This window comes from Gymnogyps californianus, chromosome 4 (genome assembly GCF_018139145.2).
Source record: "Gymnogyps californianus isolate 813 chromosome 4, ASM1813914v2, whole genome shotgun sequence".
NCBI classification, from domain to species: Eukaryota; Metazoa; Chordata; class Aves; order Accipitriformes; family Cathartidae; genus Gymnogyps; species Gymnogyps californianus.
Genome location: NC_059474.1, coordinates 17106131 through 17131026, shown reverse-complemented (window position 1 = coordinate 17131026; position 24896 = coordinate 17106131). Strand labels below are relative to the sequence as shown.

Here is a 24896-nt window from a genome sequence, read left to right as displayed (position 1 = left end):
GAAACTGCTAGTACAGGATTCTGCACTAAAATATTTCTATTCTCTTGCCTTTGTTTTATGGCATTTTTACATTCATTTATTATGAACAGGAAAATACCTATTAAAAAAGTGAAAGGTGATAAAGCACAAATATCTGACATGCTCTGGGGTCTATTCCCTGCTGCTGAGACCCATGACAAGCTAGTTCTGTTGTCCTGCTCTGTTGGCTGAAAATAACCCATGGTGTGACAATGATGATAAAACTTCCAAATGTTTGGTTTATGTTTAGGCCTGTAATACCTTATTTTGCTAAAGCTTTATTCGTTATCTTGCTTAAATATTGCAAGTCTAAAAATCTTTTATAGCTCAAAGAATGTGCAGTTGATTCTTCCATGTGTCCCCACTGCATGTCATGTGCTGACAAAATGTACTAAAGTTGCATCCTTACTGTGCAAATCCACAGAAAACCTGTTCCACAAATCGGCCTTTATTAGTAGGACAGATTTATAACCAACCAGATGTAGCTGCATAGATTGCTTTGGCACTTTTATCTTTTTTTACTTCAATATGGTCTTACAAGCTCTGGCATGAAGATAGCTATAAAGCAGCTGGAGAATGGAAAATATCTGTTAAAAATCAAATATGACACGTTCATCCTGGATAGGAATGTGCTTCTCGGTTATACAACTATCGTCCTGTATTTAACTGCATTTACAAGATTTGTCTTGTTACCTTCTTGGGAGTTCACAGGTTATTCGACACTCCCTTGGGCTATAAATTATGGGCACATGCCTACTGAAGTGTGTTTTATTATTTTTATAAAAAACCCCAAACCTTGCATCCCACATTTCACTGGAAAGAGGCTTCTTTGTGCACCAAGCCTTTAAATTGTGAGCAGCCACTTACTTATTGCTTTCACTTTTTCGGATCGTGTTGCTCAAGGATCTCAGTCAACTCCTCTCATCATGAAGAGTTTTGCTCTTTTCCTAGTAGTGATCTGTGGCATGGGAGGATTAGGACAGAAGCTGAAGCCAAAGAAAAGAAGCAATGGTGAAGAAATCAATTTTCGGACTAAAACCAAAGATGTTTGCACAATGAGCATGAATGGGGATGAGGAGATGAAACTTAGAATTGAATGCAAAAGCCAAGGCATGTCCTACTGGTGTGAATTCACTGGCAAGCCATCGGTCTGTCGTGCTTTCAGAAACAATCCAAAGATTTACTGGAATCAGATCGCCATGGAACTTAGAAAGCTCCCGCACGCTTGCAAATCCACACAAGTGTTGAAGACCACCATGTGCCAAAAGGCTCCCACAGAGGCTCTCATGAAGCAAATAGCTGCTGGTATGGAGCCAGAAGACCTAGCAAACCAGGACAAATCAGTCCAGAAAACTTCCACTTCTATGAGGGGAGCAGGGAAAAGCTCTGTTAAGAAAATAGGGAAACCTCCAATGCTACCTCTTATAAAACCAACCCAACGTGGTCAAGGGTCTGAAAATGAAACGGAAGCCATGAAACTGGCACGGGAACATTGCTGGGAATCCCTGCATGGTTTCTGCTCCTACATTATTGGCATCTTTAGAGGTTAAGGATTTGCTTCAGGTAAAACTCCCATCTTGAAGCATAGCGGAATATACCTAAGAGTAATCCTATTACAGTTTTGTTTTATTTTGATCTTCAGGGTCTCTCGGGGGTGTGGACAGGGAGGTTCTAGGCTTGCTCACTAAAATCTAACGTGGCAAAGCCTGTACTGGGGCTTCTGAGGAGCTGCACAGCTTAAACGCCCAGTGATGGCTACTAGTTCAGGACTCCCTGACAGCCTTCTGTGAGGTCTTTAGTATGTACTGAGGTGTGTGTCCTATCTGTTCTTAATCCTATGGTATTTCAGTTCTGTTTGAATTGGGCTTGTTTTCCGCCTTCTGTCACTCCTTCCCTCTTGTGCTGACTTTTGGATTTAAGCCAGTGAAGTAAGATAAATAACAAATGCATCAGATCCAATAACAAATGCATCAGCTGGAACAATTTAAAACTACACTCAGAAATTGAGAGGATAAAGCTTGTTCATCAAAACTGCTAGTTAATAATTCACCATTTTAATTTTAAAAATTAGTTCATAAACAACTTGCAGAAATGAGTGAAACCAAACAGACTGTCTTGGTTTGCCGGTCTGTTTCTGTAGCGGCGATAGGGGATCGCATGCAGGCACTTGTCTGGTAAGTCTCAGGTTTTCAGCCAGGATTTAAAAAGACAAAGCCTTTGCAGAAGTGATTGGTTTTGTACCCACTTCCATTTCGTCTCAGAAAGAAAGCCAGGAGCTGGTGTAAACTTTTGACAGAAATGGGAATATATGCAGCATGAGCCAGCAAGTGTTTAGGCTGCTAATGATCTTACTTGTGCTTAATACAGCAAAGTGACTAATTTTTTTTCTTTTTTTGTTTTGCAGAGCAAAATTTTTACAGCTGAAGAAGGGTCCTTGCTGTAGTTTAATAACTTAGACATAAGAATTTTGGTTTAAAAATGAGTCATCTCTATAAATCTTGTAGCTGTTCTCTCTTTGCACCCCTAAAATGAAAATTTAACAGCCCTGAAAAATGCATGAAACTGGAGTGACTGTGCTTAAAGCGTTAGGATGAACTAACTGTTCCTAGGTCTGTTACACACCAAGGTGTACTGCATTTATGTAACCAAGGCTCCACTTTAAGAGTGCTGACTTTAGACAGGTTTTTGTGTGTGCTGATTTGCTTCAATTTGTTAGAGGTGAAAGCTGTAAATGATGCTACAGTTAGTGCAAACAATAAAAATAAGATTTTTGAAAACATACTCTGTGTGCTTTCTTAAAATTTTAAATGGTGCTACTTGTATAAAGTCACGGTATTTGATGCTTGTTTCTTAAGAGATTGTTGGTAGAATGTGTACGAGAAGTTACAGGTCTGAGTCATTACTTTCCCACTGTGAACATGTTTTCATTAATACTAGTATTTTCAATGTTATTACGTTTATATTACAGTGATAAGTTTCAGCTAGCAGGGAAAAAAAGATTGGAGAAATAAGAGAGTAACGTAAGAATACATTTCTAAACATAGCAGATTAGAAGTGTTTATCTGTGATGCATCTGCAGAGTTCAGTGTTATTAGGATCTGTTAGTGGTAATATTAATGTTTGGGTTCAGTAAATATTCTGAAAGGTAACTCATATCTGTGCACTCGGGCACTTGCATAAATCTCATCAAAACACAAAGCAAGACCTAATAGCCTGTTGTCAGAGATTACAACACACATTTATATTCAGATTATTTTTTAACAGTGATCCCTTTTGTTCCCAAGTGAGCTTCGCAGCAGGGATATAACTGGAAAAACTTTGTACCACAGAAATAAGTAGTGCTCTGTATTTGCCATTAAACAGTTTCTGCGAGGCATTGTTACACTTAAGTACTTCTCCAGCTTTACTCACAGATTTGTAATTCTCACTTCATAATTCCAGATCGCAACTGTCCAATCACTAAACTTTGTGCCTTGTACCAAAAACACTTGAAATAATTTTCTGTCCACAGACCTCTTGAAATACATGGAAAGGAACAGCAAGTAATGAACATGGGATCAGTGCAGAAGGTTGTATGTACAAGGCAGAAATACAGCTTGAATGCTGATAAAATGCAAGCTCAAGCAAGTCTGCATTTTTGTCAGCCATAAATCTGATGTGGTTAATCTTCATTTGTAACTTCGATTACCCTTGCCAGGCTTTTGTGCTGTGAGTAAAAAATGTAGTAGTACACCTATTCACTTATTTCTGTCATAGAAATGAGTATAATTGTTTGATTTGCAAACATGCAAAATGCATCAAAATGATATTTGGGAACTATTTGGAAATGTTAAGGGGAGGTCGAGGGTTTTCTTGAGGTGTGTCTTTTAAAAATTTTAAAACTCCTCTTTTGTATGATGCAAAATCCACGCTGCAGAGTGAATATTTTGCAGTAGTATCCATTACAACAGTGATGACCTCAAAAATGAGACAATGCCTTGCATTGAGAGAAGTCTGGGAGAATCAGTCACCCACCATACTGACAGCAGGAGAAAAGAGGAGGTTTCATCAGTTCACCAGAAGAAAATTTTCCCCTTTATACCCTCATCTATGTATACGCACTGAGCACAGAAGGCAGCAAAGTTGTCTGACGCTTTGTAGAACTCTTGATGATACACTCAAAAATACATGGTCGTCATTGATTCTGCTTAGAGGACAAATGTCGCATATACTTGCTAGTGCACTGTTTCCTAGGGAACTCATATCTCGTTGCAGTAGAGCAGAGCTCTGCTGCACAGCGTTCCGTGCTTGGCACTGTGTTGTCTGGAATGACCACCTGAAGCTTCACTGTTGAAGTGGAAACTAGAAATCAAACAGTCTTGCACCAAAGGCCCCTCTTTCATGAAATGCTTTTTGTAAAATATCCAGGATCCAAAATACATAGTTAAGCACTAAATTTTACAAAAAGGTGAAGATTCTGGTACTAAGGTGACGCGTGGCTTGGATTGCATTTCTTTAGGCAACACTATGTACCCTCAGCAAGTCAGTTAACTATAATGATCTTGGTTTCAAAATGTTTAAAAATTGGATGTTAACTGAAATACCCCACCTTAGCATAACAGCGCTGCGATTGTATCAGCTACATTGCAATTTAATTGTGTTTAGCACTAGAAACATGCAGTCGTGACATTTCAGTTACCTTCTTGGTATGAAAGTGCTATTCATTAATGAAAGGATGAATTGAGAAATGTTTGTGGTGAGTTTAATGCAATCTTCAAGTACCTCATGAATGAATGAAACCTGCTGTTTCATTCATTTTAGGTTAACCTGTTAGTCCCCATATACTTAAGTATCTCAGGAAATCTGCTCGAGTAGAGATGGAATTTGTCTTTATTTTCTTGACAGAGGAACAGCAAGCAAAAATGTTTGTCTGGATTCCTGCAACCAGGGAGACCCCTGATATCCAGGCCCGCTGTTTCTGCTGCTAATTCAGTGCAATGTGAGGTAGTCCACCTGCCTCAAGATCCTCACATTTAGGTTCCCACGGAAGCATTATGAGTATTCGCTGCTTTGACAAGGTAAGCCTCCAAGAAAAGCAAAATGATGCGTTTGGAGAACATGTGTATAAAAGAATGTGTATTTAACACCCATAGTTAAGATCCAAGAAAGACTGGAGCGAGTCTAATGGAGAGCCACCAAGATGGTCAGGACTGGAGCACACTGCTGTGAGGAAAGGCCAAGGGAATGGGTCTTGTTCAGCCTGGAAAAGGCTTTAGGGGGGACCTAATAGCCACTCCCCAATACGTTTGAGGAGGCTATAGAGAATACGGAGCTAGGCTCTTCACTGACTTGTATGATAGGAGGAAAAGAGATCATGGTCACTAATTGATACAGGTGAGGTTCTGACTTGGTGTAAGGAAAAACATTCACTGTAAGGAGGATAAACAGAGGAGCAGGTTCCCCAGAGCGGCTCTGGAATCTCCATCTTTGGAGCTTTTCAAGACCAACTGGACAAAGTTTAAGTAACATAGTCGGAATTTACTGTGACCCTGCTTTGAGCAGGAGGGTGGACTACAAACCTCCCAAGGTGCCTTCTGGCCCGAATGATTCTATGATTTACAATGGAAACACGGAAGAAAGCTTAAAAGTTCTGGTTATTTCATAATGAACACCTCTGTTAGCATCCGTGTCTCAAAGTGCAAAAAATGCTCTTGGGTCAGCCGTTCTAACTATATCAAATTGAATGAGAGAGACGATTTTCTTAAGTATGTTCTGATCGCAGATCCTTTTATTAAGTCAAATGCATCATCTTGGGTAACTTCATGTTCAGTGCCTCTGTCTTTTAGTACATATTTTTATTTAGCCTGGTTTTGACAGCAGAGAAAATCAACAGGAAATTCAGGTGTTAAGGAACACAAAACATCAGGTCTGTTTGCCTTAAAATCAAGTGTCCGAAACTAAGAAAATCGCTGTTTGCAATATGTAGGTTATTTGTGTTAAAGTAGACCAAATCCACACCTCAATAATAATGTTGCTTAGTCTGCCTGTAAATCATGTCAACTATGCAGTAGTGCACTCTGGTGTTTTCTGAGAGAATTGTTAGGTATGTTGTCTGGTCATTCTTGCGTGGTTTGCAGTCTTACGTCTTGCATTCTTGATTTTTCAATAGATGTTGTAGTTGATATGGCATGGATTTTAGGGATGGCGATCTTCCACAAAAAGAAGATGACAAAGGAAAAACTAAAATTTCCCGAAGTTGCCCGTTGCAATTCCTGCTTCTTTAGGAGCTTTATGATTGTCGATTTCTCTTTTCTGTTTTTCTTGCTGTTACTTTTCCCAATCTCTGCTTTCTTCTCTGAGGAGGAGTCAGATGCAGCACAGGAGATTTCTTTTGGCTCTCTCTGCTTTTCCCCTTACAAACAAGAGAATTGCTCTCATCAGACTTCACAGATTATTTTACAATGACAAGGAGTGTGTGATACATATACAAAAACAGGAATAAGAAAACAAAGTGGAAGAGATGCAGTCAGTACGATGACAAGACATTGGTGTTATCTCATGGACACATCATATCAGACATACTGAGAATCTATTTGTTTCACATCTTGTATGCAAAGTTAACTGCATAAACATTAGGCAGGAGGCCAGGTGCTGAATTTCCAGAGTAGCTACATTACAGTATGTACAGAGCAAGAAAAAAATGAAGCCGATGTCTGATTTGGAGCGGAAGAAAGATCATGTTCCCCTCCCCGCCTCCCTCTCCTCAACAGGTTATAAAACTGTTTGCATAACCAGCTGCTTGCCATAGACATCCGTCCCGTGGTATGCTCCTGCTGCCTCCGGGCTTACAATGATTGTAGTCAGGAAAGGAAACAGAGGTGTCCTTTTAGGTCTGCTGGCTGCAGACATAAAAAACTGCATTATTCTGTTGCTACTGCTGCCGCCCATAAAAATTAATGTGCAAATGGTGAAACTGGTTGCCCCTTTATTTGTCCTACTGGTGTAACATGGTGTGTGAGGGGGCCCTCCCCACAAACGCGGCTGTAATAAAATTTAGAATTTTCCTAGGAACGGAAGAGGGCTAGAAACTTCCTGCCAAAGGAAATGGTGAGCAAAATTCAGGCTCTGACTTCTGACAGAGGGGCCTCGCCGTTTCCTCTGCCAAAACAGCCCGGCAGGCAGGCAAGCAGGAGTGCTGCCCACTGTTCTCCCCTCTCACCCCCCCTTCAAGGCAGGCGCAGGCCACATGGGTGCTGTCACCAAGGTACTGAGATGAACCCCCGTCTTCTACACACCAGAAATTTAACGTGGGAATCCATAAATTCGTGTTTGCAGCTGGGGAAGGTTATCTGATGCCCTCGTGATAATGCGGGAGGCCTGGTCAGTGTGGGAAGGTGACAGGAGGGAAGCATGGAGTAGGGTATCCACATCTGTGTGCAGAAAACATTAGCTGAGACTGTCATGCCTTGGATGGCACAAATGAAGTTGAAGGTCAAGTGTTTGAGCAGCACCTGTTTTTGTGTGGGGAAAAAGTTGCATGGCCTCCATGAGGGTCATCTCCTGAGTGAGCTGCCCATGGCCCAGGTGCGAGCAGGCTGTGCAGGCCCTGGGGGACTGCGTGCTGTTGTGTTGTGGGGCCATGTTGCAGTGTTGGGGTTGGGTTGTGGCTGTGGGGCCCTGAGCGGTGCTGAGGAGGGTGGTTTGCTGGCAGATGTAGGCATTTTGCCTGTTCTGCAGGGTCCATCTGGGAGCAGCGGTGCTCAGGGGAGGTGTGGCTGGCAGGACCCTGCCGGGGGCTGGAGGCCAGAGTGGGAGAGACACCAATGTCTTCTGAGTCGTGGTGGTGAACTTGGGCCATGCGGTGGTGGGTTTACCCCAAGGGTGGATGCCAGAGCAGGCTGTGGAGACGTGGTTCGTCAGGACAAGAACTCCGTCTTTACCCAAGACCTGCCTCAAATACTGCTGCTCCCATGACCCATCCCGCACCACTTTCTCTCATCAGAAAGATGTTCCAAGACCTGTTGTTAAAACCTGTCCGTAGAAATCCACATTGCGTCTGCCATGAAGGTAAGCTACGCCAGGATGACAGGAGATATTTTTCACAATATACCAGACAAGAAGAGGTAAGAGCCGTTGAGTAGCACCAACAAGGAACGTCATCTGTAGCCATCTGCTTCCCCTGACTTCTTGGGCCTGAAATCTTTTACATAGTTGGAATCAATTCAATAGCCTTTGGTTTTGCTTCATACTGATCGCATGGCGTCTGGACATCTTCTTGGCTCAGGGTGAGTCAACAACTGAAAGAAATCAGAAACACTGTTTTCTTTCAGCTTAGGGAACTATAAAACTTTTTATAGAACACTACATATTTCACCTCAGCAGCAACAGTGTCCTTTGGCAGGAACATACTTCATTTGAAGTACAATAGATCAATCACAGCGATTTGATGGAACAGGCAAACTTTTTTTTTCTTCCTCACTATTAATCTTTTTTTTGTGGAGGATTGTGTCATAAGTGTTTCTGACTTGGAAAGAACCCAGGATTCAAAATTAAAGATTACCTTAAATCCTTACCACCAGACAAATTATTCTTCTGGGTATGTCATGGCCCCTTTTAAACATCTGCGTATTAGTTGAACTCGAATAGCAAAGAGCAGTATATGACTACTTTGCAGCTTCAGCATAATTTACACGAGCAAAGAAAATATACTGTCAAGGACTTGAAAGCAGTGTAGAAAACTGACTGCCTTCAGCATCTGTGAGAAGAAAGGCACGTCAATATCCGAGAGAGAGGAAGAAATCCATTTGAAAAGGAAATCCTCAGGTAATTAATTTTCCATGTCATCATCATGTCTATGTTTTCTCCTGCATTATCTAAAAGTTATTCAAAAGAAAAATAATTGTTGCTATTTAAAGAGACATATAACAATTTAATTGCTAGCCTGCTTTCTACAACAGCTTTGTGTAAGTGCATCACTTGTTAGCCTGTAGAACTGGAAAGGAAAACTGAATAAAACAGAATACTGAACTCAGCCAGAAGTTAGTTTCTCAGTTGTAGAAATTGTTTAAAATTGTAATGCATTTTATTTCCACATTGCCTTCTATTTGTACATTTCAGGATGTTTACAAAAAAAAGAAATATAAAGGTAACTTTCTTGCATCTCTCTGACATAGACAAGTATCATTATCCACCTTTAAAAGGTTAGGAAACATGTAAGGGGGCCTCTGACAGCAGATGTTTTGGCAGAAGCTAGTATGTTAAACAGTACTATGTGTGTACAAACAAAAATTTAACACAGATTTTTGTAATTCTACTAGATGAGTACACACATGGGAACAAAGTCTATCCCTCACATGCCCCAGCTTTGGACCTTGAACATGCAACGAGGGCTCAAACAGAGCCAGCCTGTTGCACAGCTTTACTGTGGCTGTAATCAGTAGGTTATGCATATAGATACAATAATGAAATTCTGCACTGCAAACTCCATCTCTTTCTCAGATTTTGCTGCTTACAATTTTATCTGCTGGCATATCTCTTTGTCCGCATCTCATTAATTCTTCCAACCATAAATCTGTCATGCTGTAAAGTGCAGATTAATATATATAGTGTGCCCGGTGAATACAGACCTGCCTATGTGTGCCAGCACATAGTTTAATGTAAATCTCCCATCTGAATGCAACAGTGTTTCTCTGGTCTAGTTATGTTTATACTTAATTAAAACCATTACTCTTTGGTTCTTTCTGTCCATTACCTTAAATATAATGATTCAGAGAATGGGGAAAGAGCTGATAAGGAGAGGAACAAAAATAATATTTAAAACCTAGTCTGTGTTTTTATATAAGAAAAAGCTTTGTACAAACAGTAAGCAACTGGTCTGGGGTAGCTGGAGGAACAGAGTAGATATTGATGGGTTAACAGGAAAGGTCCCTTGAGAATGCCAAGATTTCATTGATTATTCCAAAACTAAAATTTACAAGTGTCTACACGGCAAGAAGACAGCAATGAAAAATGTTGCTTTTGCCCTTTGTAGTCATTCTATTTTACGCCATCCTTCAAATAAATTACGGTATTTTTTTCACCTTCAAAAATCTCTTTTTGTGCTTTCAGAGCAGAAACTGTCCAAATGTTATTATTTTTCTTCTTGATTTCAACCTAATGCTGGTGTGAAAGAAGCCTGTTTGGTGTACCCCATCTCACTCCCTACCATAGTGGTGGGGCACCCATCGAGCCCTTTTGTGCTGTAGACCGTAGTTATGCAGAACACTTCAGTCAGCAGCTTATCCTAGGTCAGAGCAGCTGTGGGCTTTTAGTGGTGCTGAAACGAGGGAGGACTAAGGTTTCTTTGCTGAGCTCAACTATACTTCAAAAAGCTATAAAATACTGCTCTCAAAAGGAATTGGCTAGCTCCATTTATTTTAAGATCTGAGGTCAAAACCTGACCAGAGCTAACAGAAAGAATTCCACAACCATCCCTACCTATTCTGAGGCCTGGCTTAAGGAAACACTTTATAAAAGCATCAGGAAAGGCTGCTTTACCATGTGTGAGATGCATTCTTGTACCAATCAGTAGTGCATGTGAATTCTACCATTGGACATTTATTAAAAGGGTGGTTTGCAGGCCAAATCTAGCAGCACCTAAAGTCTCTCTTCTTTCCATATTTTCTTCCATTTCCTATTCAACCTCAAACCTTCAATCAAAAGTGTTAAAAGATAACTTTTTGTAAGTTACAGGCATACATCGGATATCCTTGTGACAACTGAAAGCTATCTGAACAACCTTTGAGAACACTGGCCATTTCCAGTTCAGCTGTGAGAATGGGCAGGGGAGATACAGTCTCTCTTCATACCACCTTTGTTCCTCCTGGAGGGGTGCAAGGGGATGGTGAGTGCCAGCACCTACTCTCCAAAATTTCTGCGGAGTATATCAGGTGGTTCTCTTTTCTTATCTTTTCAGTTTGCCCCAAGCCTAATGCTTATTAGTGTTTAATGAAGTCATTTGGACTGTCATCATCAACATGCAGATAATATTCACTATCTATTAAATAATTGTTTTAAATATTGCATTAAATAATATAGGACTCAGTTTCTGAAGGCTGTGGACAGGCAGTGTGGGAAGTGGTTATGGGAAGGCTGTTCTTTACGAGATACAGCCTTCAGCCCTGCTCCCAACCAGCAGGTTAGTTAACCAGGATTTAGGTCCTCTTTTCCAACATACAGGAGAAAATCCCCAAATTTCCTGATAGCATGAAGTAGGACATAGATGTAAGATTCCTATACAGGCACACAGGAACAAATAGAATTAAACACGAGTAAAAAGTTAGTTTGTGTAATTCATGTGATAACAGAGAAAAAAGGGTAATTTAAACTAGAATTGGAATTGTAACACTGCAGCATTAGCAGTCGCATTCTGACGTATGGAATTACTGCACTGCTTTTCACTCGTTTTTAGAAAATGGGTTTCTGGCTGAAAAGGGTTGAATACCTCTAAAAAATGTCCTAAATATTTAGAATACTGCTAGTCCTCTGCAAATCCATTAAAAAAAGTACTAATACCTAGTGTTTAGGATTATTAATTTCTTGTTTGTTAATGATCTCCACATGGAGGAGCTGTAGAGTTAGAAATGGTCCAAGAAAAAACACTAAGTTTTGAAAGAACAATATAGTCAGAGACGACATATCTTCTCTTGGTTAACTGAGCAAATCCCAAATCTGTCATAAGTGTTGAGGGATACGTGTCCTTTCAGCTTTTGCTAACCATAACAAGTTGCACTAGAACTTGGAAAAATGGGTCAAGAAACCTTTTTCTTTGTTAGTGGCTTTTATTCACTATATGCCCAAACAGGCTGATCTCAGTAAAATGAAAATGGCAAATAAGATTTGGCCATTCCCTTTGTTCTTTCTCTGTGCCTTCAGAGTCTTATGTCAGATGTTGAAAATGCTGAGAGCTACCGGCCCACACAGTAGCTGTGAAACGCAGACCTTTATAGTCATTCTTCTGACTTGCTGAGCTTTCAGCAGGACTTTTCAGAGCCCCTTCCAGATGTGACCTCTTGAGCCTTACAGCCCAAGTGCATTTAAAGGATGTTTATACTATGTTTCAAGGGTAACCCAAAGATTATGGAGAAGAAACTTTATGGCTAATCCTGTCAGTGCATAGATCAGGCTACGGTGGCTGATATGACTTGTGGAGGCATAGCTTGTGTTAGCCCAAGATCACTTTTTCCATGTAGCTGAAATAGTTTCTTCAAATGCAGTAATCTAAATCAGCAAAGGAGTTGTCACAACTGTGATTGTACCTTCTTGTTGTCTTTGCTGTGATAACTGTCGCCATTTAGAGATATGGAGCCAAGGCGGTATCAGTGTAGCTTGGCCATCAGTATTTTTAGCACAGGGGAAGTTCTGCACATGGACTGAACTCTCTGTTGGTTTCTTTCCAACTGGAATCCACTGAAATAAAAGTTTCTGTTAGTTATTTGCAGGATTGAAGTCTCTGTGGTGGGTTGACCCCAGATAGCAATGAAGCACACACCAGCCACTCACTCCCCCTCCTCAGTGGGATGGAGGAGAGAATCGGAGAAGCAAAAGAGAGAAAAAAATGTGGCTTAAGATAAAGACAGCTTAATAAGTGAAGGGAAGAGGGCAAAAAAACCCACCAAGTGATGCGAAGACATTCACTCTACACCTCTCACAAGCAGGCTGATGCCCAGTCAGTCTCCAAGCAACAGCTACTCTAGAAAGACTACCCCTGGTTTTATTGCTGCGCGCAACGTCATATGGTATGGAATATCCCTTAGGTCCCTTTGGTCAGTTGGGGTCAGCTGTCCTGGCTGTGTCCCCTCCCAATCTCTTGCCCACCTCCAGCCTACTTGCTGGAAAGAGAGCAGAGTGAGAAACAGAGGCGGCCTTGATGCTGTTTAGCAATAGCTAAAACTTCAGTGTGTTATTAGCACTGTTCTAGTCACAAATTTAAAACACAGCACCATATGGGCTGCTATAAAAAACTAATTCCATCCCAGCCAGACCCAGCACAGCCTCCTACACCATAAAGTCCCTGGTTTTCCGTTCCTGGTTTCCTTTTCCTGGAAAAATGTCTTGGTTCCTGTTTCCATTTTCCCGCTATATTTTAAAAGTGTACTTGAAATGAATGTTTATTCCATAGCAAGTGCTAGAAACATCTTGCTGTGCTTGGAACCAGTGCTAAAACCCACAAAATTACCAGGCACTGATAAACTCATCAGAGTTTACACAATATACTTTCTTTGTCAGTGTAGATCCATCTATTCTTTCTCCACACACATATATGCACACCTTATTTCAACAAATATACAAAAAACCCCACTAATATTAATGAACTGTAATGGAAGGGAGAAAACTATTCAATATTTATTATATTATATATACATTTGTGTATATATGCACATGTATATTTATTGGTACAGCTTAATTTATTTACACAACAGCTTTAAGCTTTATGGAAAGGATCCTGAGAACAGACAAAGACCAAAGCTATCGCTGGTATCAAAAACAGACTTTTGAAAGTCCAGCTATTCTGACCAGGACTGCATTAGAGAAAAACTAGAAAGGAAATCTAAGTTGCTTTGATTTCTTAAAGTAAAAGGTAGAAAAGATAATTGCTGCATCTTCCTTGAAAAAAATACTGTTGATTATATCAGTTCAGATCAGATGTGGTTTACAGAGGCCCAGACACAACCTAAAAAAAGTGGTCAGCAGCTAGGAAGGAATGTCTTTCTAATATACCACATCTTGGCCTGTACATACTCTGTCTTCAACTCGAATCATGTTCTTCCTGTATCACTCTGCAACCACACCAAGGAAGAATTTCACCACTGATCTAGTCAATATTTGAAATGTTCCAAACCACACTATAACCCTCAGCTGATCTTGGTTCCCTTCACCTATGCAGGATCAATTAGTATTTTTGCTGCCTGTAAAGGAAGTAATTCAGTGGAAACCACTGTGTATACATCAGAAAAAAACTAAAACAAGTGCCTAAGTCATTTAAAATTCCCACTAAGAAAAAAAATCTTACCTTTATGAGAAGGTGGATTAGAACTAGAAGAGGGCTGAGTCTCATTTCTTACCCACATCTGCCTGTGGTAACTCTACCAGTATTGCCTTAATGCAAAGACTTTTTTCAGCTGTTCATCTGAATAAACGTATAGGGAAATTTTTACTGCAATGCTTTAATGAGAGATCAGGCATTCATGACAGGTGAAAGAACTTTTTGGTTGGAGCGTTAAGCTCAGTGCTTATGGTAAACAGCACTGCCCATAAGACAGTCCCTTGTGTTCTACCGATACGTGTCTGATGATTTCATGTAAGGTGTCAAATTCTTCCTTCTCATAGATATGCATGACTTGCCACTACCCTGAGTAGACTCCAGTCTAATGGCAGGCAGTAATTTACAATGGCATCTTTTTATTATTTTACTCATTTTGTCTTTCTGTAAGAGAGCAATCCTTTGTCTGATTGTATTTCTGAAGCTTTTCTGGTCAGACAGAGAGGCCTAAGCTATGAAAGTCTTAGCAGACTAAGATGGCAATTAGTCAATAGTTGTTTCCCCTGGCTGCCAAAACAACTTGAGCACGCCCTGAATATAGTGAATCCATGCTAATAAATCAAGCAGCCAGCCTGCTCAAATAAAACCACAGGACAATGAAATGATTGTGCTTGGAGAATCTTTAGCCGTGATTGAGACAGAGAAGTGATAACTTCCATTAGAGCTAAAATTAAATGAAAATATGTAAAATTCAGATTTTGAGGTTAAGTTCTTCCTGATATTGGAAAAATCAGTATGAAACACACATTTTGGTACAGTATCCCTCTATTTTACATGATTTTTCTTCCAAGATTTTTTTTTGTAATAAAATATAGCCTTTGTATTCTGTGAAAGCTAAATCCTAAAGACAAAGAAAAAACAGATTTTTTTTTTTTTTTTTTATCTATCAAATCTCATCTCTTCTTTGGTGACCCTGTAGCATTATCAGATGCAAATATGCAGGGACCAAACTCTTAGGATCTACTTAGACTGGGATATGTTTTCCACCAACTCTTGTATAGTAACAATCATCTTTATCATGGTATCAGCATTTAACATCCTGTATGGAAGAGAGTAATCATGTTTAGTTAGCAATTGCAATTATTTATACTTCTTTGTCTTTGAATTGTTTCAAAATCAAGGCAAACTTTCTTTAAGGTTGGTTCAACATACTTTCACAATAAAATTAAGGGAGAGGAGGCATCTCAAATTTTCCTAGCCTTGTTTGAATTCAGAAGGCCTCCTCCTGCCAAGGCGAAACACTCTGTAAACTCCATTTGGCATCAAAGTTTTTTGTTTCCTGTATACATGTGGTCCACAGAATTTTCCTCTGTATTATCTAATGAAACAAGAGGGATATCCTCGTCATTTCAGAAACACATTCCTAGTGGTCATGCTCCATCACTGGCTTGGATCTCCTTGGGTTAATTAAAACCATTATATTTTTCTGAAAACACCGCTGTCCTTGCCTACCGAGATAAAGCAGTACTCTGCAGGTCTGAAAGCAAACTCTCCCTTTTCTGACTGCATGTGAGAGTGTGTTCAATAAGCAGCTAGGTAATAGATTAACAGCTGCTGACTGCCAGGTGTGAGCTGGGAGACACGAGGGTTAGACCTCTGCTGAAGAGAATCTACACCTTGGCAGTAATGAATTTCAGGATATTTTAATCAAAATGTTGCCAACATAATGCAGCAAATAAATGAAGAATAGCACTGCAAGTAAAAACTACTGCATTCATAGATGAGGAAGGTAATCAGTAATACTAGGTCTACAAATGATGGATAAAATGATTAAGCTGTTAGTTTCACTCACAGATAACCACTGTATGAAGAAGCAGTGTTCACTTAATTTACCAGTGTTTCAGGAATTTAGTTCTTAATGGAAATGTCTGAGCATCTGCAAATGGGAACCTCAGCATGAGCTGGAGGTTGCTATAAAGTAACCTTACCATTTAGTCTTGTAAGGTGCTCTTCTTATTAGCTTATAATTAATATACAGCAGTCATAAGGTTTCCGTTGTTCTGTGATTAACTTAAAGTTAACACTTGTTTGAATTAGCTAGTTTTTGTTTCTTTCTTATTTGGGTTTCATGATACTGGTTTTCACTTGGATGCTGTTCTGCCAAATTCAGTTGTCAGTTTTGGCCAGTTTGTGAAATAATTGGACACTGTTAAAAACTCAATGAAGAGAGAGTCTGGTGCCTTTTTTCATATTTATTTAACTAATATGAATTTAACTCCAGGTCAGAAGTAACTGAAAATTATTGTTAACTGATGAGTTTTCTTCAACTTCCTTTCAAATAATTATGCCTCCATGTAAAATAATTAGTAAACAGATCTCCGTGCACTGAAACCATCACCACATTTTAAGTTAACTAGCCTCTTCCAGAGAAATGCCAGTAGGCTCTGGAATATTATTCTGAAGTATTGGGCACAGGCGGTGAGATACAGAAAAGCTAGCATGCCCATGTGACAACTTTTTTGTTGCTATTTAAAAGGGCTTCAGTGTTTAGGGCTGTCAGCTTACTGTCTTTTGTAGATACTAGATTTACAGAATTTAAAAGGAAATAAAGTTACAAGTTCCTTGCTTGAAGCTTGTTTACCCAGGGATGGAAGTGAGATGCCAGAGAACAACCCACCGCCACAGTAAAAAGGGTATTGCACTTGGAGGTAGGGGTATGACTGCCACATTTGTTAACATACTTAGTCTTTCAGCAGGTATTTTCAGCAAAATGGTGTACACCTACAGCCTATACACGATTATATTTCATTAGTAAACAGTACATGAACAGGCTAGTCTGTTTTAATTATAGTAAGAATTGCATATTAATAATGTGTGTACCTATACACTGCAAATGTCTGGTTTACATACATTGATGGTATTCATTTACTTGCAGGGAACACCTGGAATGCTAGTCATGTTAAAACAAACAAAAAACCACCCCACCCCCACCCCGAAAGTAACTGCAGCTTAACATCATCCATTTATTCAGGTCAGTAATTTTTAAAGGAACTCCAGATGTAGAGTGCTTAATGTCATTCTTTCTTCCGGTCTTGCAGCAAATATATATTCACTTCTAGTGTATATGTAAAAGTAGAAGGTGAGGTTTATAATACACATGCCTGATCCTGTTCTTTTAAGAAAGTTTGCAAACTCGCTCTAGAGAACTGCTGTGAGGTACAGCGTGCCAGGTGACACAGTTTTCCAGGAAGCCTGTGTGCAAACTGTTTAAGCTAAAAAGAATATTTTGACAGAGGGACTGATTCTACACATGTCCCTGGAGTCCCATTAAAATCAAGCCCTCCTTTTATATCCTTGGAACATTATCTGATGCAGTGAGTCACTCTCCATCATCAGGATTGCTTGGATGCTGCAGAACAGTACTCATGGACATTAATTTGAAATGTAAGCAGCTGTTCACTTCACTGATGCTGGATCTGGTTTAATTCACTCTGCCCGAACATTTGGCTGGAGAACAACATCCTGGTGTCTACACGTATAACTGACAAATAGCTGATATTCTTATATGGAGCCATATTTGTAGGTGGTCAAGGGAATACATTGATCATTTACTATTTGTAAATTAAATTAACTTTTTACTGTTTGTATATAAAATTAACTTTTTATTCTGTGGGGAAAAAACCTATAAATGAACAGGAGCTTCACAATGTCACATAGATGACACCACAAGCAAACTGCAGTTTGCAAATAATGCACCAATGCAACTAACAGTTTAAATTATTATAATTTCCTATATAAAATATATATTTGTGAATAATATATAAGCAGCAATAAGGACTAACTTAGAAAATACTGCACTTCTTCCATATCAATGAATTATGGTTAGGAATAAGGATAAAACCTCTTCCTGTCTTTGCTTGAACAGCAGAAAGACACCAGCTAGATTTACTTATAACAGTTCTAATGAAAATTAAAAAATGCTGACTGTCTCAAGTTTCAGTCAAAAGGCAGCAGGAATATGTCTGGATTAAGATTTTCAACGCAAAACTCACATTGGGATTTGGGCATCCATGTTTGTAATTCTCAGTGATTACTTTTATTTGCTAGCATTGCCAAATGTTTTCTGTGCCTTTCTATTTTAATAACTAAACACCTCCCCAAAAATTTGATCTTGCCAAATTAGCTGTTCAGTTTTGCCATATGTTGCATGGACCAAATTGTCTTTCGATTACTGGACTGCACTGTTTGTTCTGCGGCAAAACTGTGCCTACAGTTTACAAGCAAACAGCGTTTCAGCTCAGCAAAGGGCAAGACTAAAGTATATTTTAAAATGTGCATGACAGAAAGAAAAAAAAGACTTTCCTGGAAATCATATTATAAACAAGTATTTGCAGCAATTTTTTGTTGAAAATAAGTTGCTAATTAAGCACCTAAGAAAAGGAGGTCCTACTTTAATTTTGTGTACTTTCTTTTCAAGATGAAAGTTGAAGAAAATAAATGTTCCAATCACCTGATGAGGCAGGTCCCAGCAGGATTATTGGGGTACAGTATGAATATGCACTGTATGCCCAGGTAGGTAAAAGGCATCTATAAAACATCAGTTCATGTCTAATTAAAACAAAACAAAAAGATATTCTGGGGGCATAGCAATAAAGCTGCAGGGTATTCAGGCCAAACTCCATAGACTGAGACTATATTTTATGCACCTAAATAAGTAAATCTTGGTTTACTGGGATTTTGAAATCCTCTAACCAGGTTAGGCAAGAGGTCCAGCTGGGTCAAGATGGATCATCTCAAAGATGTAATCGCCCATATCAACAAGCACTCGGCTGCAGAATTCTCCACAGAAGTTTCTGCATGCTAAAGACAGGAAGAGCTAACGTGTGTCCAGTCTGCCACAACCTCAAGGAGGGAATATCAAACACCAGAAAGGCAAATCTTCTCTTCTGCAGCCTTTTCTCTCCCTGTCTCCCCCATTTTTATGAAGTAGAAAGACTACACTGATATGTCCCATCAACAATGGGGCAGCTAAACTGAGACTGACATTGAAACCTGTTTTGCTAGGCAAAGCTGTCAAAATAGTCAATTTTGGAAGTGATGAGTGGTGGAAGGCTTAAATATTTTCAATACATTGTGATTAGTTTCACCAGTAAATGGTATTCTGTAAACACCAACAAAAAAATCATTGCAACATCATCTACAAGAATATTCCCTTTCCAGGTAGAGAACATCTGGCATCTCCTAGTGAATATCTCTGAGAAAGTCTGTGGCAGAGCTGGGACAGGAACGTGTAGTTCCTTACTGTAAACCTTGTGCTTGGTCCCCTTGCCCATGGTTCCTTACACACTTTGTAACCTCTCTCTCTTCCCTATTTGTAGATGTTGTTCAGCCACAGTAGGGAGGTGTGTGTTGGTGGTTTGGTGGGGAGGTTTTTTGGTGATATGCCTGAACCAACCCCCTAATCTGTCACACAAAAATCAATTTATAGTACGCTTACGCAAGGCAACGGGGCACAATAAAGCCATACCTAAATTAGTGCCAGAACCTGAAGTAGCATAGCCACTTTGGCTTGATGCTATCCTCAAAGTAATTAGCCCTGATGAGAGGCTCATTAGCTAGGGCACATAGCCACTATAATGCAGCTGCACAGTTTTGAGGATCCCTGCTAAATACTAATACTCCAGATGATACTGTGCATACTATGTGGTGTTAGTTTAGGATTCCTGAGCAAGACAGTCCCTCCCTTACTTATGTCTCACATTGTCCTTGTTCTCTGATTCCCAGCCAACCTGACACACTGTTAAACATTTTCTGATCCTTGAGTCATCCTTACCCCTATTCATTAGCCCTTGTCAGTGCTAACCACAAATCTTTCACATTTAGTGGACTGTTGCGAATAGTTTCATACTACCTCATGCCAATCAAAGGTGCACAAGTCAGATCTGATGGCTGAACTCAATAGGAAAGCATCCAAGGTAGCTGAACATACATAGATTAGGAGATAGTCCCGGCACACAGATCAGACCCTTAGTATTTCAAGTAAATGAATCCCATTCCCCACATTTCTGTCCTGCGCTTATTGCAAGATTACACTTTTTCTTCCTTTTGTGGCTTCTGATTTTTTTACAGAAAGTTAACAGTCTCCTCATCACCAAACCAGTCCAGACACTGCCTTGCCTATAGCTTTGTCCCTTTGTCTCATTCCATTTATATCTGATGGGAAAGAGTCAAAGAGGAAGACCTGCCTGTATCTTACACCAATTTCTACTTTTATCTCTTCTTGCATCCCACCTTTTATTCTTGTAAGTATTTCCCAAGCGTATAAAACAAATGTCCCACTTACTTTTCTCCAGTAAAACCACCTGAAGCAACTGAGCTACAAAGGTACTAGCTGCTCTATCCGTTCTTTAAGGGACGCCTATTCCCAACTCTGAATGCATTTTTATATTTGTCTAATGCTTGTTCTTTCACTGTCATCATCTTTTTCAAGTTAATATGCCTTAGACGTGGTCCCATAACGAAATCTCATGATGTAACCCACTTCTTCACATACACAAAAGCTGGCAGAGAGGGAGGAGCATAGATCAGTGCTGTGCAATTGATCGCAGCTCTTAGACCCCATACAGTCACTAACTCTGAGGGAGCCTGAATTAGTTTCTGAGCTTTGTGCTTATCACCATCTCATCATAATGAATGCTGTCCTTAATACAGAATAATTACTTATTTTGAATTTTAAATGTTCTCCAACACATTTTTGTGACAGGAGGTAACGAAGTGTTTGAAAGGTAACTTTGAAATGCTTTGTGGAATGGTTTCACAAAGAATCACTGAACACTACTACCCAAATTCTGCCAAACACAGTCGTAGTGCAACGTGTTGAGGGCGTTGCAGGATACATCCCTCAATGGCTGGGAAAAGCTCTTTTAGAGAAGCTCATGATCTAATAAAGTTCTTATCATTGTTCATGAAGAGGGAAGGACTTGGCTAAAGTAACATCTAATTTACGCAAACACACCTTGTCACCCCACCTTTTGTGCTAAGAATGAGAACTGGCACTTTTCCAAGGAGGTGTGTCAGAGGTAAACGAACATGGCACTGAGTATCCTATTGTGTTGTAATAGTCTTGCTGGAGACCTGAAGGTGTGTCTCTGCCTTTATAAATACCATGCTGCTTTTACAACTAGCTCTGATTCTTTTGAAAGAGACGAGTTGCATCAGGAGTTGTGTTTGGGTATCTCCAAGCCCTCTGCAAGGTATGTCTTTTTTATCTTACTTTTGCACTGTTCCACTTGCAACAGAAGGTTACTGTCACATCATTATTCTTTTTAATGTTATTAGTTGCTGTATTTGTAACAGAACTGTAAATACTACATGATGTTCTCTAAAGAGGGTTTTATGGAGTAAAAATCTCTGTGTATAGTATAAGGCATGAAGCAAGTCAAGTAAGAACTACGCAAAAGTAGGACCTGCTCACATCTGCTGCTACCTATGTATTCTAGATTCGAAGTTTATATAACTAAAGATATTTGCAGATAGTCGAATGTTGAAATAGGTTCCTTATTAGCGTGCCTACACATGAATTTCTGCTTTCTAACACGGAAACTTAGCTACAGAAACAGCTATGATGGAAACATCTGAAAAATACGTTTAGGGATTTGATCAACTAAATGCCAGATTTAAACCTTCTACTGTTATGGTATGCTCTGATCCTGAAAGCTGCTTCATAAAGAGAAACACCTACAGAAATAAATGTGCTCTGTGCAGATGCAGGGATCAGTTTGATAATAACTTGATAACTAGCTACATTTCAAAACTGAAGTTGCATATTTATCCCTTGAATTTGGTAGTTTTAGACACAGCCCAGTACACTGCAGGTGTCTTCAAAAGCGAAAAGGTAGTTCTGTTTGTTTAGCAGTTAAGGTGGCAAAGAATGCATCAATAGTTACTTTTTGGTGTCTGGAAAGGCTACTAATATTTTTTTCAACAGTAAACTGAAATACTGGCACAACCAGTGAATTAAGACAATTTTCAGGATGCCTAAGAAGTAATTTTGCTCAACTTGAATTAAATGGTTTCCTTTCTGTCTGGCATATTTTTGAAGAATAGCCAGAGGTTGGAGTCAAAATCACTTATGTACCATTTACAAAATGGGAGATCATGGGAACAACAAGTGCTTTATATGTTGTAACTTAAGATATCCATCTGAGGTTGACAAATCCCAGGTTCAAATTCCTTCTCTGACTGCAGAAGAGATTTTAATTAAGGTACCTCAGACACTGGGCAGTAGCACGTCCTGGGAGTGACTCTCTTCTGTTCCACGTTGTATAGATAATTAAGTAATTGGATCAGAAGGACTTACTCCATAGCCATCTACGGTTCTCAAGGATAATACGTAGTCGTTCTAGAAACTAGGTATTATTTGCACGAAAGACAGAGGATTTTGCCAGTAACATCATTTTAATAGGTATCAAAGAACAGTGCAATACCATGTCTGAAATACTGCAACTGTTCAAATGGAGTCCAGCATTAAATGAAAATGTTTTTATTTTTTGTTTGTTTGTTTGTTTTGAAGGCAGATAGCAAGCAAAACAGAGACCATGTGGATCAAAAGCTTTGGACTTCTTTGTGTGTTGATTCTGGTCTCCCAGATGCTACTAGCCAACTGTGAAAGACAGAAGGAAAGAAAAAAGGGAAGACAAGGCATAGAAGACGGTGGAAAAAACCAAACTGAATCTAACCAAGAAAATGAAAAAGGGCGGAAGTCAAAAGGAGGAAAATCATCTCCTAAAGGCAAGTTTAAAACCAAAGAAAATGCTGAGTGCACCTGGGCAGTGACTGACATGAATGCTGCTACTGTGCACGTAGAGTGCAAGCATGGTGACAGCGAGTTCTGGTGCGAATTCTCTGGAGACCCTTCCACCTGTGCACAGTATGCAGCAAACCAGAAATCCTACTGGAAACAAGTCTCCCGATCCCTAAAGAAGCAGAAGCAGATCTGTCAAGACCCCAAAAGTGTCCTAAAATCTAAAGTATGTAGGAAAGGCCCACGAAGCGCTCATCTCAAGTTGACCCGCTCAAGCCTACTAACATCAGTGGGTCCTGCAAAAGGGAACACAATTCATCATGCAAAAGAAGTTGTTCAGACTCCAGCAGCTGCCTCTGTGACTGAAAAAAAGCTAGAACACAGTCCTCAAGACTGCGTTGAAGACATAGATTATATTGATCAGAAAAAGGTGGCTGAGGAATACTGTCCAGAAAGCTTGCTTTCTTTATGCAACTTTTTTATCACAATGGTCCAAGACAAAAAATGCTGAGGAAGTGTTTCTAAAGCTCTGTATCATGAAAGTCCAATCTCATCTAAGTTACTGCAAACTATTCCAGATTTTATTCTCATGTTATATAGTGTATATAAGAAAAAAAGGAATATATTTTTCTGCTTTTGTATATACACAACAGACTACACTTGATATAGTTGAAGATGTTATAGATTTTATTTGCATGTAGATTGCTGCAAAGGTGTTACCAATGGATGTTACATACTCTATACAGAAGTATATAAGTAGTCTCCTTGCCCCTCTTTGAGCTGTGCTAGCCAAAGTGATGAATTCAGTGCTATGCACTTCTTGGTTATGTACAATACTTTTGACCTAAAAGTTATTAAGAAAAATAAACCTCAAAATATATTCAAAATATTCTCTCTCTTTCTCTGTGTTGAACTAGATTTCTCTGTAAGTGTTAAGCCTTTGTCAAAGACTGATCTTTCACAGAATCTAGGCAAACTGTTGCTTGTAAAGCAGTTTTTAAAATACTTCTGCAGCTTTGCAGACTTCAGCTTCCTCAGCCAGTGCAAGCAACATTTTGATAGGGAACTACATTATCATTAGTTTGTTATCATCGTGATAATGAAGGGCAACAAGATTTTCAGATTTTTTCCATAATTTTGCAAAGCTTCAGTTTTCCAATCTCATCAAAGTATGTCAGAAAACTTTGCAGACTTCAATTCTCTCTTTTCTCCTATATTATGAAGCACATTGCACTCATTTTCTGGTGGGTAAACAGAGACACAGAGATAAAATGACTTATACAAGTTCGTACATCGGCCCAGGACTCGACCCCTTACTCAAGCAGCTAAAGCACTTGTGCTCAACACTGCCTGTATGTTCTTTTGAAATTCCATTGTCTGTTATCTTTATGTATGGACAACACTAATAAATACTTTTCATCAAACTTCATCTGTATTTAAAAAAAAAGAAATCCAAACTCTACAAAAATAGACATTTTAGAAAATGTGAAGCTAAATAATGACAACTGACCTTTGCTAATTTTTGAAACTCCAGCTGGAAGAAATGTAATATACAAGTTACACTCTTCCAGTGGCTCTGGGCTTGGAAGGATGTTCTTCTACCACAGTGGTCCACTTGGAGAAACTTGAACTTTCATGAAATACAATTTCCCTAAGCATTTCTAGCAAATTAAACTAATATTTCTGTTTCTTGAGAAAATATAGTCTGTTTCCTTCTGTAATTATCTCATTGCTAGAATATCTGAGAGAATATTCTCAAGATGGGTAGTTATGAGTAACTCACCTCCTGCCACTTCTCTCTTTTCCTTCATTCTCACATATACTCACTTCTTATTTAAATGAGCGTGTCTGGGGAGGGCATTTTAATGCTACTCTGTCTTGTTGCTACAGCAGTAAAGGCCTTTGCCATTATTTAATATCAGTTAGTATTTTCTTTGCAATGAAGAATTAACTTAGCAAAAACACTTAAATTTAGATGGAAGTCCTCAATAAGAGAGGAAAGTGCTGCTAAACACAGAGCTTTGGGGTTTTTTTGCGTGTTAGTAGGGGTCAAGTCTTACACAGGATTGAAATTAT

General features: G+C 39.4%; 2 protein-coding genes across 2 annotated transcripts; both read left to right on the top strand.

Annotated features, from left to right (window-relative positions):
* The first annotated feature begins 944 nt into the window (after nt 1-944).
* FGFBP2 (fibroblast growth factor binding protein 2) lies at nt 945-1568 on the top strand. Its single transcript, XM_050896566.1, has one exon. The coding sequence runs from the start codon at nt 945-947 to the stop codon at nt 1566-1568; it is 624 nt and encodes a 207-aa protein (XP_050752523.1).
* Nucleotides 1569-21106: 19538 nt separating this feature from the next.
* Nucleotides 21107-23712, top strand: FGFBP1 (fibroblast growth factor binding protein 1). Its single transcript, XM_050896445.1, has 2 exons — nt 21107-21270; nt 22590-23712. The coding sequence occupies exons 1-2, from the start codon at nt 21107-21109 to the stop codon at nt 23329-23331; spliced, it is 906 nt and encodes a 301-aa protein (XP_050752402.1). The 3' UTR covers nt 23332-23712.
* The last annotated feature ends 1184 nt before the right edge of the window (nt 23713-24896 follow it).